Source organism: Euleptes europaea, chromosome 6 (assembly GCF_029931775.1).
Source record: "Euleptes europaea isolate rEulEur1 chromosome 6, rEulEur1.hap1, whole genome shotgun sequence".
NCBI lineage: Eukaryota > Metazoa > Chordata > Lepidosauria > Squamata > Sphaerodactylidae > Euleptes > Euleptes europaea.
The window spans coordinates 70,567,458-70,582,174 of NC_079317.1; the positions used below are offsets into that span (position 1 = coordinate 70,567,458).

Below are 14,717 nucleotides of genomic sequence, written 5' to 3' on the forward strand. Positions count from 1 at the left end.
GCATGTATGGGGAGAAGCCATGTGAGGCTCCCAAAGCGAATCCCGGGACTCTCGGTTGCTTCCACGCCTGATTTCCAAAGTTCGGTCCCAGCTTATCAAGATTGCTACCGTCGGCGCTCGGCGCTGGCAGTTTCCCGAGCCAGGCGCCGAAGACAAGCAGCGACCTCCCGACTTTTCCCAATAAAAAGCCTGGTCTCGACAAAGCAGGAAAAGAGGAAGACCCAACAAGAGATGGATGGACTCAATAAAGGAAGCCACAGCCTTCAGTTTGCAAGATCTGAGCAAGGCTGTCAAAGATGGGAGGACTTTTGGAGGACTTTCATTCATAGGGTCGCCATGAGTCGGAAGCGACTTGACGGCACTTAACACACACACACACTCGACAAAGCTTGGCTGAAGAGCCGAGCCCGAAGGGTGTCCCGTGGGTCATGATGTAATCCTGATCGATACCGCGGGGCGGGTATTGGCCCGGGTCCTGTTACGGGAGCGGCGTCTGTATCGGCATTCGCCTTATCGATCGGGGCTGATAAGAGAGACCTATATAAGGCGGCGCGTCGGGCTTTGCATCTCCTATCGCCCCCGCGGAAGAAATCCGCTCCGGAGGCACCCAGCTTGCACCCGCACCCCTCCCCGTGGGAACCTTTCGCCTCTCCGTCTCCAGTGCCGCGTTGGCCGGGAAGGGAGCCCTCCTCTCGCAATTCCCAGTGGGTCGCCGGGTTAGTCTGTCTGCAGGAGTCGAAAAGGGCCAGAGTCCAGGAGCACCTTAAAAGACTAACTCCCTACCAGAAAATAGTCTTGTTAGTCTGGAAGGTGCTCCTGGACTCTTGCCCTTTTCGACTCCTCTCGCCACTGGCCGCGATGGGGCAGGAGCTGCGCCGAGCCCGCACGCCTCTGGCTCTGCTGGGGCTCTGCTTGGCCACGGTGGCGCGGTCGTTCCCCCTCACCGACGCCGGGCCCCATGTCAATTACGGCTGGGGGGAGCCCGTCCGGCTCAGGCACCTCTACACCGCCAGCAGGCACGGGATGGTCAGTTTCTTCCTGCGGATCGACGGCGACGGGCGAGTGGACGGCGCCGGCGCGCAGACCCTGCACAGTAAGTCCACGTCGGAAGCGCACGGGAGGGTTCGCCTTGGTTGCGCCGCTCTCTGAATGCGCCTTTCCCCCCAGCCACGTTCTCAAGCCCCCCATGCAGAGTCCTGAGCATTCAAATGGGGGAAATGGGTGTGTGTGTGTGTGTGTGTTAAGTGCCGTCAAGTGGCTTCCGACTCATGGCGACCCTATGAATGAAAGTCCTCCAAAATGTCCCATCTTTGACAGCCTTGCTCAGATCTTGCAAACTGAAGGCTGCGGCTTCCTTTATTGAGTCCGTCCATCTCTTGTCGGGTCTCCCTCTTTTCCTGCTGCCCTCCGCTTTTCCTAGCATGACGGTCTTTTCCAGTGACTCTTGTCGTCTCACGACGTGACCAAAATACGACAGCCTCAGTTTAGCCATTTGAGCTTTTAGGGTCAGCGGCATCTGGGGAGCGGCCAACCCAAGGCAAAACTTCCCCTGCCTTTTTTAGGCAGAGCAACGCGGGGCTCCTCTTGGAAGGGGAGGGCGCCTCCTTCGCCTGGCCTTCGAGGTGGCGTTTGTCGCGGTTTTTTGGGATCGACATATTCGGCGAAGGGGCGCGACGTCCTGACACGCACCCGGCGTCTAACGCTGAAATTCCCACAAGAACGCGTGTGCCTATATATGGGCACTTTCACACGCGCCGATTGATGCACTTTCAATGCACTAGTAGAAAAGGGCAAGAGTCCAGGAGCACCTTAAAGACTAACAAAAATATTTTCTGGTAGGGTATGAGCTTTCGTGAGCCACAGGTCACTTCTTCATGAGCTCACTTCGAGCTGTGGCTCACGACAGCTCATACCCTACCAGAAAATATTTTTTGTTAGTCTTTAAGGTGCTCCTGGACTCTTGCCCTTTTCTACTACTGCAGACAGACTAACACGGCGACCCACTGTGACTTATTTTCAATGCACTGTAACTATCGTTGGCAAGTGGATTTTGCCATTTCACGAGCTTTTGCCCTGGATTTGCCACTCCCTAGATGCACGTTTTCCCCATCTGAAGTTTCAAAACTCTGCCTGGGGGCTGTTTTGAGTGTTGAGAATTTGGAGGGGGGGGGGAAATGTCCATCCAGAGAGCGCAAACCCAAGGCAAAACCTCCCATGAATAAATGAAACCCACCTTCAAAGCGCGCTGGAAGTGGATTGAAAGCCCATCGTCCAGCATGTGCGGGAGCGCCCACGTGTGATGCTTGCCCAAAGGCGATCTTTCCCCCTCGTCCCCCGCCCACGGAGCGTTATAACGTTGGGTTTTCTTTCCCCGCACAGGTTTGCTGGAGATCAGAGCCGTGTCGGTCCGCGTGGTGGCCATCAAGGGGGTGCACAGCTCTCGCTACCTTTGCATGGAAGAGGAAGGGAGGCTGCGCGGGCTTGTAAGTTGCGGCGGGGGAGCGGGGGGGGCAGACCCTTACCCCGGTAATCGCCTAGGGAAAGGGCTTGCCTGCATTCGCCTGACTGCTCCAGTCAGCCCGAGCCGGACAAAACAATAGCAGCACGCCAAATTTCTCTTCTCCGCACACAGCAAAAGCAGTCTAAACGGGATCACACACGTGCTGGGGGAGGGAGTCTTCCTCTAAAAATGATTTTGTGTTCGCCTCTCAGTGGTAGAAGACAGAACACCCCCCCTGCAAAAAAAAAACCAAAATAATAATAATAATAAAAGCACACACAACTCACCCAAATTAATTATTATTTTTTCAATGGGAATGCTACTTTGGTTGATAACAACATTTAAGCAAAGGGGATACTTGTCCGATTTTGAATTATTTACAATAACAAGGCTGTGAAGTAACAAAATGAATCGAAGCCAGGGGATTATTAAGGCTGCGAACAAAAGAGGGCCCAGAGAAAAGAGTTTGATCTCTGTCATTATTCACCAGGCTGTTAGGGGTTTCCCCCCTTTGATGGGATGAATAGAGGCAGAAGCGGCCTGAAAGGAGGAGGAAGGCAAAGCAGCATTCCAGAAATCTGAATACCAAGATTTACTATTTTTTGTAGATTTCTTTTCTGACCTGCTTCAAGGGGCTCGGGGCTGAAGAGTTGATCTTTATCTCCGTCTGCCCTCACAACGACCCTTAAGGTATATGAGGCTAAGAGATAATGATGCAGCCAAGGCCACCCAGTAAACTGGCTGAGGAAGGATTTCGGCCTGGGCTCCCCATGCCCAAACCCAACTCCCTAAGCCAGTTCGTCACATGATAACATTCAGGATTCTAGGAGGCTCTACACACTGAGACCTTTGATATTGTCTCACCCCAATTTCTTACCATTTTAATCCTATTTTTAGTTAGAATTTAAAAAAAAACACTGAAGGACTGTTGAATCCATGTTCTTCTACTGGGACGAATAGAGTCAACTGGGCTGGATTACGATAATATTTATTGCACAGAACTATAACTGATACTGGCATGTTATCTTTTTACTGTTCAGATTAGGCATACTGTATAAAATTGCTTCTTTGAAGGAGCTACATTTGCAGTGCAATCCTAAACAGTTACACTTTTCTAAATTCATTCGAGTCAGTGGGTTAAGAGGGCGTAGCTCTGTTTAGGATTGCACTGCCAACTAGCTTTTAAATCTAATCAATGTGCAGCTGATACCTGTTTCAGTAGACAAGTAAAGATCCAAAAGAAATGCCAACTTCCAGTGCACCTGTGTCAGATTTGTAATCTGATGGCTGCTGTGTCTGTGGACACACCACTGAATCTGGAATTAGGGGTATTGTTAACTCAAGCTTGTCTGGACAATTCATTTCAATCAGTCAGGGTTGGGGTCAACAAGGAGACACCTTTGAAGTTCTCAGACTGGAGCACACAGTTATATAATTCAATGGTAGGTTCGCTCCCATATGCATCTGATCTATAAGTCAGATAGTAAAAGCCTCGTTGTGTTCTGCTTATTCAGCTTGTTCCACAAGGAGTCTGACAACTGTGACACTGCACTATATAGGAAACAGGGCCTATTGGGTAGATTGTAGGGCTTTCATTGGTATCAAATCAAATGGCCACTGGTAATCGTTATGCAATACTGTGATCACACATATATAGGTAGACCTGTAGAAATCAGTGAGACTAATAGGTGAGAATGGGTTAATAGGTGAGAATAGGTTACAGCCTATTTTCATATTCAGCCCTACATTTCAATCTGGCAACTCAATATTGCAAGCTGTAATTTGTGAAAACGCTGTTGCATCAGAAGCCTATAAGCAATTTACAAAGGGAAATAGAGAGTTCCATATAATACTATAACTACTTCCATTCATAGCTACCCAATACATCTTTCCTTTATACCAAGCGTAGGTACAAAGCTCTTTAAAATACTAATCACAGATTAAACATTTGGATTCGAATTCAGATTTAATCCAAACTGTCCTCCATAAGGGAAGAGTTATAAATTGCCAATCTGTCATAAAGTGATAAAAAGTACAGTTAATGGACAAACAATAGTTAATATGTGCCATTTAGCAAGAGAAAGAAACAGTAATCTCCTTAAGTATAATCAAATATGTAGTGAACTCTGGTCCTATTATATTCATTTTCATTTACGAATTTGTCAGTGAGAGCAAGACAGTGAAAAGGCCTGCATGGCAGCATCCTCATATTAAGGACACTTTGTTAATTCAAATAAAAAGTAAAACATTTCTAGATGAGTGGTGGGCTAGATTGTTTCTGAACTTCTACACTTGAAGCCTATTTAGCTCCATCAACAAGGCATTTGCTGTAGTTCAGTGATCCCCAACAGGGTACCCATGGGTGCCACAGTGCCTGCTGATGTGTTTCTTAGCACCCACTTGCCAGTGTGGTGTAGTGGTTAAGAGCGGTGGTTTGGAGTGGTGGACTCTGATCTGGAGAACTGGGTTTGATTCCTCATTCCTCCACATGGGCGGCGGAGACTAATCTGGTGAGCTGGATTGGTTTCCCCACTCCTACACACATAAGCCAGCTGGGTGACCTTGGGCTAGTCACTCTCTGTTAGCCCCACCTTCCTCACAGGTTGTCTGTTGTGGGGAAGGGAACATGATTGTAAGCTGGTTTGATTCTTCCTTAAGAGGTAGAGAAAGTTGGCATATAAAAATCAACTCTTCTTCCCCAAAGAACCACTTTCCCAAAGCAACAAACCAATGTTGGATTTCCTCCACCTTATTGAAGCTGGAGGTGCTTCAGAAGACCATACCTAGGAGGCATCTACGAATGCAGAAATTCAGAAATAATGCCCCCTTCAGAACCTCCAAACATTTTGTGACCCCCCACCAATCAGTCATTTTGTGACTGGCCCCACTTCCCATGGTAGCCATTTTGTGATGGCACCCACTATACTTTATCAAAATTCCAAAAAGTGCCCACTGCCCACAGGGTCAACAGAGTTAGGGACACATGCTCTAGTTTATTCTACTTGCTGGCAATGTTTGTCAAAGTTTAATAGGGTTCATGTGTGCAGAAAAAGTATGTCTTGGGTACTCGACAGGTAAGAGTTCACACAGGAACACCATTTCGCTTATCAACTGAGCTGTAGATGCAATCAGCAATACTTCTTTATTGACCAAGAGTTCAGTCACCTCTAATGACCAAACCAGAAATAACATTAGTTGCAGGGAAAACAGCAGTGACATAAAGGGCCCAGAACAACTGGGAACCTTTTTTTTTTTTTTTTTTGGTCTCTTAACAGTTTTTCTTAATTTGTATGTATACTGACATGATCATTTTCAAATGTTTGGTCTGTGAGCAAACAATATTGTACTGGAAGCAGTTTTAGAGTGACGAAAGATGACATTTGCAATTTCAAAGAAAGTGTGTGGTTGCTCCTTTTGTCATCGCTAGCCTTTACTGAGGCATACTTTGATGTAGTCCCAAAATGTTTTTTAGCCATAGATCAATTATGGCCAATGCCCTGATGCGTCTTTCAAATAAAACAGTTTTAGCATGGCATCAAAATGAACAGAGCGCATATGCTAAGTGACTGTAACTTAGGGCGCAATTCCCCATTTTGTGTGCCAACACTGGAAAGACCCTGCCCCTGGAAGCCACTCACATAAAGGTAGAAGCATCCAGAGCAAGGAAAACTAGCCATTAAAAATTCAGTCATGAACAACCCAGTTGCTGGAGGGGATCCATCTGGCTCAACAATGAAAACTGGTGCTTCTGGCTTTGGCATCATTTTGGCATCTGTGAGCATAGACAGATATAACAGCACCCCTAAATTGTAAACCTGATCCTTCGAGTGCAGCAAGAATAAGACAAACACTACCTCTGTTGTCACATGAATATTATCAGCATTTCCTTCTTGTATGGATAGTGTTTATGAGCCCACTTCTAGAGCATTACTGGCTCCAGACACCGGTTTAGAAATACCATGTCATATCTGAATAACAGCAGAAGGATAAACTGAGTTGGATATCATCAACATCCTGATAGTATTTACATTTGGTAAATCTTCCGATCATTTCACCCAGCAATTTTATGTGGCTGTTCAATAATGTAGGAGACTAACAGGCCATTCCTGAAATTGCGGCTTGTGGAGTCGGTGGGGAAGAGGCGCAGTGGCGCCTCTTCCTATGCCGAATCGTGCATGCCGCAAAACCAAAAAAAGCAATTTCGTGGGGTTTTTTGTTTTGTTTTACCAGGGCCTTTTGCCCCATAGGGAACAGTGAGGCTGCACCAAAGCAGGTGCAGCACCACTATTCCCGGCGCCAGTGGCGAGGGCCGAAACGGGATAGGAAGCCACCTACCTAGTGGCTCCTCCCCCCAGAACACCCCCGGAATGCCCCCCTGCGCCGGCACAGCCTCTCTACCCCGTGGCCTGCACCATGGAGAGGCCGCGCCGGCGGAGGGGCAAGGCACTGTCCCGTGGCACTCGGCCGCTGTTGGGACTGGCCTTGCTGCCAGCGTAAGTGCGTGTAATCGTGCAATTACATGCACTTACGCTGGTAGAGAGGTCACACCGCCTCCAAAGAACTTTAGGCCCAATTCTCAGGAATGGTCTGAAAATGGAATTATGTAGGTGGATCAAAGGAATTCTAGCACTGTCTTCTGAAATATGCATGTGAACTAGAATCAAAAACACTGGAGCATTGGATACCTCTCCAGTTCCAACCCCAGACAGGCAATCCAGAAGAAAATCATAGTCAATGTTATCAAGAGCCAATGAGAGTTCCAGTACATGGCTGTACTCCCTCAGTCCATCTCCAAGCAATGATTATTTATCAGGATAATAAAAGATGTTTCTGTATCAAAACTGGGCTAGAAGTCTGGACTAAAATGGATTTTGATCATCTGAGTCATCCAGGAATGCTTGAAGTTGGCCACCATTAAATATCCATTAATATGATGAAACACCTTGCACAAAAGAGGGATGTTTGCAACTGGACTGTATTTAGGCATATCTGAGCATAAGGAGAATCCAAAAGGGTTTTTTCGGGAGTGATCTCATAATCACCTTTTTTTAGAATGGCAGGGATTGACCCCTCTCTTAGCAACATTCACTACCTCCGGGTCTATCTTGGCAAGATGTTAATAGCCACAATGGGCAAAGGTTGAACATTAGCAAAGAGGTGGAAGTTTATTACCCACCAACCAACACTGTTGAAATTCCCTGGCTACAATAACTAGAATTCATCCAAGCAGTAATGGTAAAGGCCTTAGCAAATTAGTAAACATGTTGGTCTCTATTGTATAGAAACCAAACAATCTTACTGCAGAGGTATATTAAAACAGAATAATGTCCATTAATACATTTCTGCAGGATGTCTTTATTATCCATACTTGAATAATGAATACTTCCTTTTATTGTAATTGACTTTCTGTCTCTCTAGCCTTGTGAATACAAGAGTCAAACACACAACGTTTGGATAAATAATATTGTATCATTCACCATTTAAAGAGTTAAAATGTTCTGCAAAATAAACATATCTAATTGCCAACATGGCCCCACCTGTGGATACTTAAATCCAGAGACTTGAGCCTAAACAGACAAGACAAATCTTTCTACAAATTGAGGAAATCCCTATCTTTGCAGAAAAAGCTGCAAATAAGGGAGTTAACACCCCCTTGCAATAATAGAAGCAATGCCTGTACTTTTGAGAGATGGATGCCCTATGAAATTTCAACAGACATTGGGGGGTTAGCTAGGCAACCACAACACTATTGTCAGCCTTTAAATCTTGGTTTTTGTCAGTAAAATGCAGGGGGAAAGCCCTTTCCAGTGCTGTTTTGGCCTCCCAATCTACCCCTGCTCCCTTTCCTTCTGCCCTGGAGGGAGGAATAATCACAGTCAGATCCAATGGCAACCACTGGGCAACTTGCTACCATACAATTTGCACAACTCACCCAGGTGTGGCAGTGGCTACAGTCTGATGCCACCCAATGTGTCAGGGCCAACAGTTGCTTCCACACAACGTGAACAACTTGGCCTGGCAATGGCCACATCACAACTCACCTGAGTGACTTGCTACTACACTTTTGCAACTTGGCCAGACTTTTCCCAGGGAGAGGCTACCAGGGAAGAGGAGGAAGAAAAGCAGACAGCCAGTGTGGTGCAGTGGTTAGAGTGTCAGACTAGGATCTGGGAGACCCAGGTTCAAATCCCCACTCTGCCATGGAAGCTTGCTGGGTGACCTTGGGCCACTCATACTCTCCTTAGCCTCACGTACCTCACAAGGTTGTAGTGAGGGTAAAGTGGATGAGAAGAGTACGATGTAAGCTGCTTTAGGTCCCCAGTGGGGGAGGTATAAATGAAGTAAATAATAATAAAGCTGAAGACTAGGGGAGCAGATAAAAGAAAGCTTTTTTGATGAGTGTGAAGGATAGAAGAATAGAAGAAAGCAGAGAAAGGGGAAAGGATATGTAGGACAGAAAGAGGAAACAGTGTGGGGAATGGCATACAGAGGGGAAAGGAGTTACCCCTGCAAGTAGCTTGCAGGTTCCTTGCTTATACACATATTTTTAACGAGCATTTCTTTGTCTTCAGCTCAGATATTCTACAGAGGATTGTTCTTTTGAAGAGGAGATTCGTCCAGATGGCTACAATGTCTACAAGTCAAAGAAATATGGAGTTTCGGTATCTTTAAGTAGTGCCAAACAAAGACAACAATTTAAAGGGAAAGGTTTTCTTCCCTTATCTCATTTCTTGCCTATGATCAACACTGTCCCAGTGGAGTCTACAGATTTTGGTGAATACGGTGATATGACACCACTTCTTGAACCTGATATTTTCAATTCACCAATTGAAACTGACAGCACGGACCCCTTTCACATAACTTCAGATCTATCGTCAGTGCAAAGTCCTAGCTTTGGCAAATAACCAGGGTTACTTTGCATTTGTTTTGCTAAAAAAATACCCCAACAGTCTATGATAGTGTATCTAGCAGTAATAGTTAAAATTCAGGAACATCTTTAGACGTGGCATTACCTTTGTTCATCAAATGGACAATTGCTGTAAATTCCTAACACCAGGAAAGCTATGTTCACAAATACTTCCTAATAATTCTGCAAAGATTCAGGGGAAAAACCAACCCTAGGATGGTATTTTTAAAACCTCCTTCTAAGAAAAGCTGCTTAATTCAGGAATGACAAATATGCACATTGTGCAGGAATTTCTTCTGCCTTGGAGGGTGTTTGAAAGGATAAGATCATGAATATTTTACTTTACTACTTCATTATTCTTTTATTCATTTCTTGAGTCCTGATGACAGTAGCACTAAGTGAAGGATAACTTATTTTCTTTAATGTGCTTAAATTCATCAATGTGTAAGAAATAAAACTGGTGCAACCAACTAAGCAAACACACACACACACACAAAACACTAACAAACTCCTGACATAATTTATTAACTTATTTTCACAAATCCCTTCAAATGCCTTGAGGAAAATTAACCACAGAAAGTCAATTTCTATCCTGAGGTTGCCTGATATAGAGTTAATATTGGCCTTTTGGTCCTAGTGAATGGAATAAACTTATATTTCACTGATCCAACGTCTGTTGCTATAAGAGTAACCAGTTGTTCGCACGGTTCTTCGCCAAGTAAAACAGAAAGTAACTTTTATTCCCTGACACTAAAAAGGCTGATTGACAGTGCTACTCTAAGCAGGATTCTACTCAGAATCCTACTCAGGTCTGTTAACGGGTCTTTCTCCAAAAAGTGTTTTTAGGATTGTACTGTTACAGGTGCAAATGTCAGAAGCGCTAAACCTCTGGAATGGTATTGGCTGCTGTCTATCTGGAATTACCCAATACAGATAAACATGTAACCAATTATATTTTAATCTGCTATGTAGAGAAAGAAAAACTAGAGGTCCTTTGTGGCTGATCAAAGCCACTGTTGTTAGTGCCACAAACATGACCAGTTGAGTAACATGGCAAACTGCCTGAATCCTACCTTTGGATTGTAGGACAAGAGCCGGGCCTTGCTGACATAGTTTTAAATCTGGTTGATTTGCATGCCATTTGGATAATACAATGTAGTAAGCAATATTTTGTGAAAATATTGTATATAAATACTTTAAAACTAGCTTGAGGAAAAGAAAAATAATCTTCCGTAAGGGTTGCCAACTGGTCTGGAGAAAAGTACTGTCCCTTTAATAAAAGCTTAGTGGGTGGAAATGGGCAATTGAAGCTTTCATGGAATGAAGGTAAATAATATCACCTAGTTAATAGCATCCTGCAAGCCTCTCCGAAAGGGACTCCATCCCCCCCAGACAGTTGGTAACCCTAAGCTTGAGACACTACACATTTGCTCAAAGTTTCTTGTATAAAGTAGTATTGTTATGTACAGAAAACAAAAGAAAAAAATATTTTCTCGACTTAGCACTTCATTGTCAATGCTATATTTATAAGTAATTTATTAAACACATACATCTGTTTATTTTGTTACTGTATTTATACTCAAATGTATATTTATGTATTCCATCGTGGTCTTTTTTTTTTAAATAAGTTTTTTTTAAAAAAGTCGGTACAATTGTAGTAATTTTTGTAATCTTGATAATGGTCAGTAGAAATTAAACTAATTTTTGCATATAAAGTAGTTGTAGTGGTAGTGTGACATTTTTAATAAAATAAAATATAGTGAAACATTGAGCAGTCTTTTTCTTTGATGCTCTTTGAATGATAACATTCAGCACCTAGATTTTTCACACTCGATAACAGGAAAAGTTGGATTTCCTGACCTGTAAATATTAAGCAAATTAATCACATTTGCACATTATTAATTATTATATATATACTATCTCACAGCAATTCAGGAGTTCCAGTGAGCTCATTGACACTTATCTCCACTACCCCAGGCAATTGGGTGTGGAGGAATGTGGCTACAGATTTACACAATACTAAATCAGGCTACTCTATCTACCTGGCCCTCAAGTGACTACATACTTCAAAGGAAGGAACATCCACTAAGAATTGGTACTTGTGCAATACATTACCATTGGAAATGAGTGAGACTCGCTTGTTTAGATACTAACAGGAAAATGCAAGAAAACCTGCCGATTTTAACCTTTATTTCTACTCAATACCATCTTATGCAAGTTGCAAACGTTTATTGTTCTCATATAGACTATATCCATAAGTAATTGAGGTAGCTGTTTACAAAAGAAAAATTAAATTGATAACTTTGGGAGGATGTTTCAACACGTGAGATAAAAGAGATATCTGAACACTACATCTGAATGACCATGACAGGGTCACTCTTTACTTGCAAAACTATTAATATATCTTCACAGAATCTTTATACATTTTTAACAAGGCATTAAAAAAACACCACTTTTGACCTCTCAGTGTTACTAACCCATCATATTCAAACACTTTCAAATTAATCACACCAATCTGATAAAGCACTTAAACATGCTTTCTTATCTAACTATTCTACTGGAAAAGCAGGGGGAAAGTGAGATCTCAAGATTGCATTTCAATTTAGTCTCAAGTTTTGACTCTTCCCTGTATGTCATTCATGCTCTTGTCTGAGCATGAATACTGTCTCCTCCCACTGAAGCAAACCCCAGACCTACACTGGAAATCAAAAGTGTTAGAATACCTGATGGGGGGAAATGACAGCTGGAAAAGAGCAAGATACACTGGGGAATAGAAACACACCCCGTATCTGTTGTTGGCTTCAGATAATATAAGAATGGTGTTGTGGCGTTAAAAAAAAGACTTCCATGAAACAGTTCTACTTGCTATATAGCAGGTTCCCCAACATAGTGCCTGTGCCAGCCAAATGTTTTCAGAAAGCGGGTGGGGCCAGATGGGCTTTGGCCCAGTAGGGTTTCTGACCAGCCATTGGAGATCTGATTTGCTGTGCAGATTTTTAAAAAGTTGCTATGGCAGCAGCTGCCACCACAGCACAAGGATCTTCACTCTTGCTGTCTATGCAAGAAAATATTTTTAAACTATACATTCATCTAAAGGCATTCTGTTAAACAGAGCTTCTCCCTGAAATGTTGAAGAGTTACTGTTAGAGTTATGCACGATCTCATTCCCTGAGATTTTATGATTGGCTCGGCCTCTTGTGATAGCCATTTTATGGTTACTCCCACCATCCAGTGTCCGAATTCCAAAGGTGCCCACAGGCTCAAAAAGGTTGGGAGCCCCTGCTCTACAATGATATTGTCTGCAACTGGAAATCACATGGATCAGAACAATCACAAAATGATAACTCCTAACAGGCTATAAATAGCTGCCTAATATTGTTGAGTGAGACCATATGTCCATCTAAACCAGAAGAAGAAGAGGAGGAGGAGGAGGAGGAGGAGGAGGAGGAGGAGGAGGAGGAGGAGGAGGAGGAAGAAGAAAGTTCTTATACCCTGATTTTTTTTGCCTCTGAGGAGTGTCAAACTGGCTTACAACAACCTTCCCTTCCTCTCCCCACAACACACATCTTGTGAGGTAGGTGGGGCTGAGAGAGGTCAGAGAGAACTGTGACTAGCCCAAGATCACCCAGCACGCTTCATGTGTAGGAGCTGGGAATCAAACCAGTTCTCCAGATTAGAGTCTGTCATTCTTAACCACACCCCACTGTGTGTGTGTAAAGTGCCATCAAGTCGCAGCCAATTTATGGTGATCCTGTGGCGTTTTCACAGTAAGAGATGTTCAGAGGTGTTTGTCATTTCCTTCCTCTACATAGCGACCCTTGGTGGTCTCCCATCCAAATACTAACCAGGGCCAGCCCTGCTTTGCTTCTGAGATCTGACTAGATCAGGCTAGCCTGGGCCATCCAGGGCAAGACTCTGTACATTAATACTTATTTTGCTTGTTCTGAGCTGACTGTCTACAAAACTAAACAAATCCAGAAAGATGTTTTATTAGCTTGTGTCTGACGTGATAATTACCATGTTGCAGAAAGTACAGCTGACTAATCTGCTGCTGTTTGGTTGAGATTTCCTGTTGTCTCCCCAAATGCTCCCCCCCCCCCACCATGCTCTTGCTTTTATTTCTACAGTACACTCATTATGCATGACAGTTTTCAGGGTCAAATACACAAAAAGCACGTGCTTTGAGGAACTTACAATTGAAACTGCAGTAGCGTGTAGAGTAGCAAAAGTGGAGTGACAAGAAAAGGAGTAGAAAAGGGCAAGAGTCCAGTAGCACCTTAAAGACTAACAAAAATATTTTCTGGCAGGGTAGGAGCTTTCGTGAGCCACAGCTCACTTCTTCAGATACAGCTAGAATGTGAATCCATCTGTCTTTAAGTAGAGGAGAGTGAATTCAGACAAGCATTAGTATGTAAATGTTAACAGTATGTCAATGTGAATAGCAGGCATGATGGGATTAGGTGTGGTATGCAGAAGAGTCTGTGATGTCCAGGGGAGAGATGGGTGTAGAAAAATCAGCATTGCTAATGAGCCATGAATGCAAGGTCTTTATTCAGCCCAGGTAAATGCATTGACTTTAGTTTGAATATCAACTGTACTTCTGCAGTTTCTCTGTTCTGTTTCTTTAGTTTCTTTAGTTGAAGAAGTGAGCTGTGGCTCGCGAAAGCTCATACCCTACCAGAAAATACTTTTGTTAGTCTTTAAGGTGCTCCTGGACTCTTGCCCTTTTCTACTACTGCAGACAGACTAACACGGCTACCCACTGAGGAAAAGGAGGAGGTCAGGATAAGCAAAGGTGATGGTTAACAACTGCATTTGTTTAGGGCTCGTTTCAGATAGGGCCAAACCTCTTTACGCTTGCTGCTTCTGCGATGTGTGGGGGGGTCAGAGCGGATCTCAGAGGCCATTTATGCCTGGGAGGTTTTGCCTTGGATTCGCCACTCTCTATATGCCCATTTCCCCCCATCCAAATTCTCCAAACTCAACAATAAGCCCCCATGCAGAGTTTTGAGAATTCGGATGGGGGGGGGGGAATGTGCATCTAGAGAGTGGCAAATCCAAGGCAAAACCTCCCAGGCATCAATGGCCAGAGAATCCAATAGGGAGAGCTGCACACCACCAAACAGGGTTTGGAAACGTCTGGGAGCAAAATAGTCAGAAATGCGAAAACGGCAGACTTCGGCTGCCAACGCCGCCTTCCTCCCCGGGCATATTTGCAGACGTGATCCAAAAGGCGCAGGCGCGCTAGGCTCCACGCGCTCGTTTTCGTACGGGACCCGCCCTCCCTCTAGCGGACGGCCCGCGAAGAAA

The 14,717-nt window shown here is 44.2% G+C and overlaps 1 protein-coding gene across 1 annotated transcript; it reads left to right on the plus strand.

The window, feature by feature from the left end:
- Positions 1–858: 858 nt before the first annotated feature.
- Positions 859–9,405, plus strand: FGF19 (fibroblast growth factor 19). The gene is made up of 3 exons (XM_056852059.1): positions 859–1,093; positions 2,380–2,483; positions 9,073–9,405. Exons 1-3 carry the CDS (start codon positions 859–861, stop codon positions 9,403–9,405), a joined length of 672 nt encoding a protein of 223 aa, XP_056708037.1.
- Positions 9,406–14,717: the final 5,312 nt, after the last annotated feature.

Excerpts from the sequence above, each read along its gene's own strand:
- FGF19 (XM_056852059.1), top strand. The coding sequence starts at position 859 with ATGGGGCAGGAGCTGCGCCGAGCCCGCACGCCTCTGGCTCTGCTGGGG. Across the intron at positions 1,094-2,379 it reads CGGCGCGCAGACCCTGCACA|GTTTGCTGGAGATCAGAGCC; the intron begins GTAAGTCCACGT and ends TTCCCCGCACAG. Across the intron at positions 2,484-9,072 it reads AAGGGAGGCTGCGCGGGCTT|CTCAGATATTCTACAGAGGA; the intron begins GTAAGTTGCGGC and ends CTTTGTCTTCAG.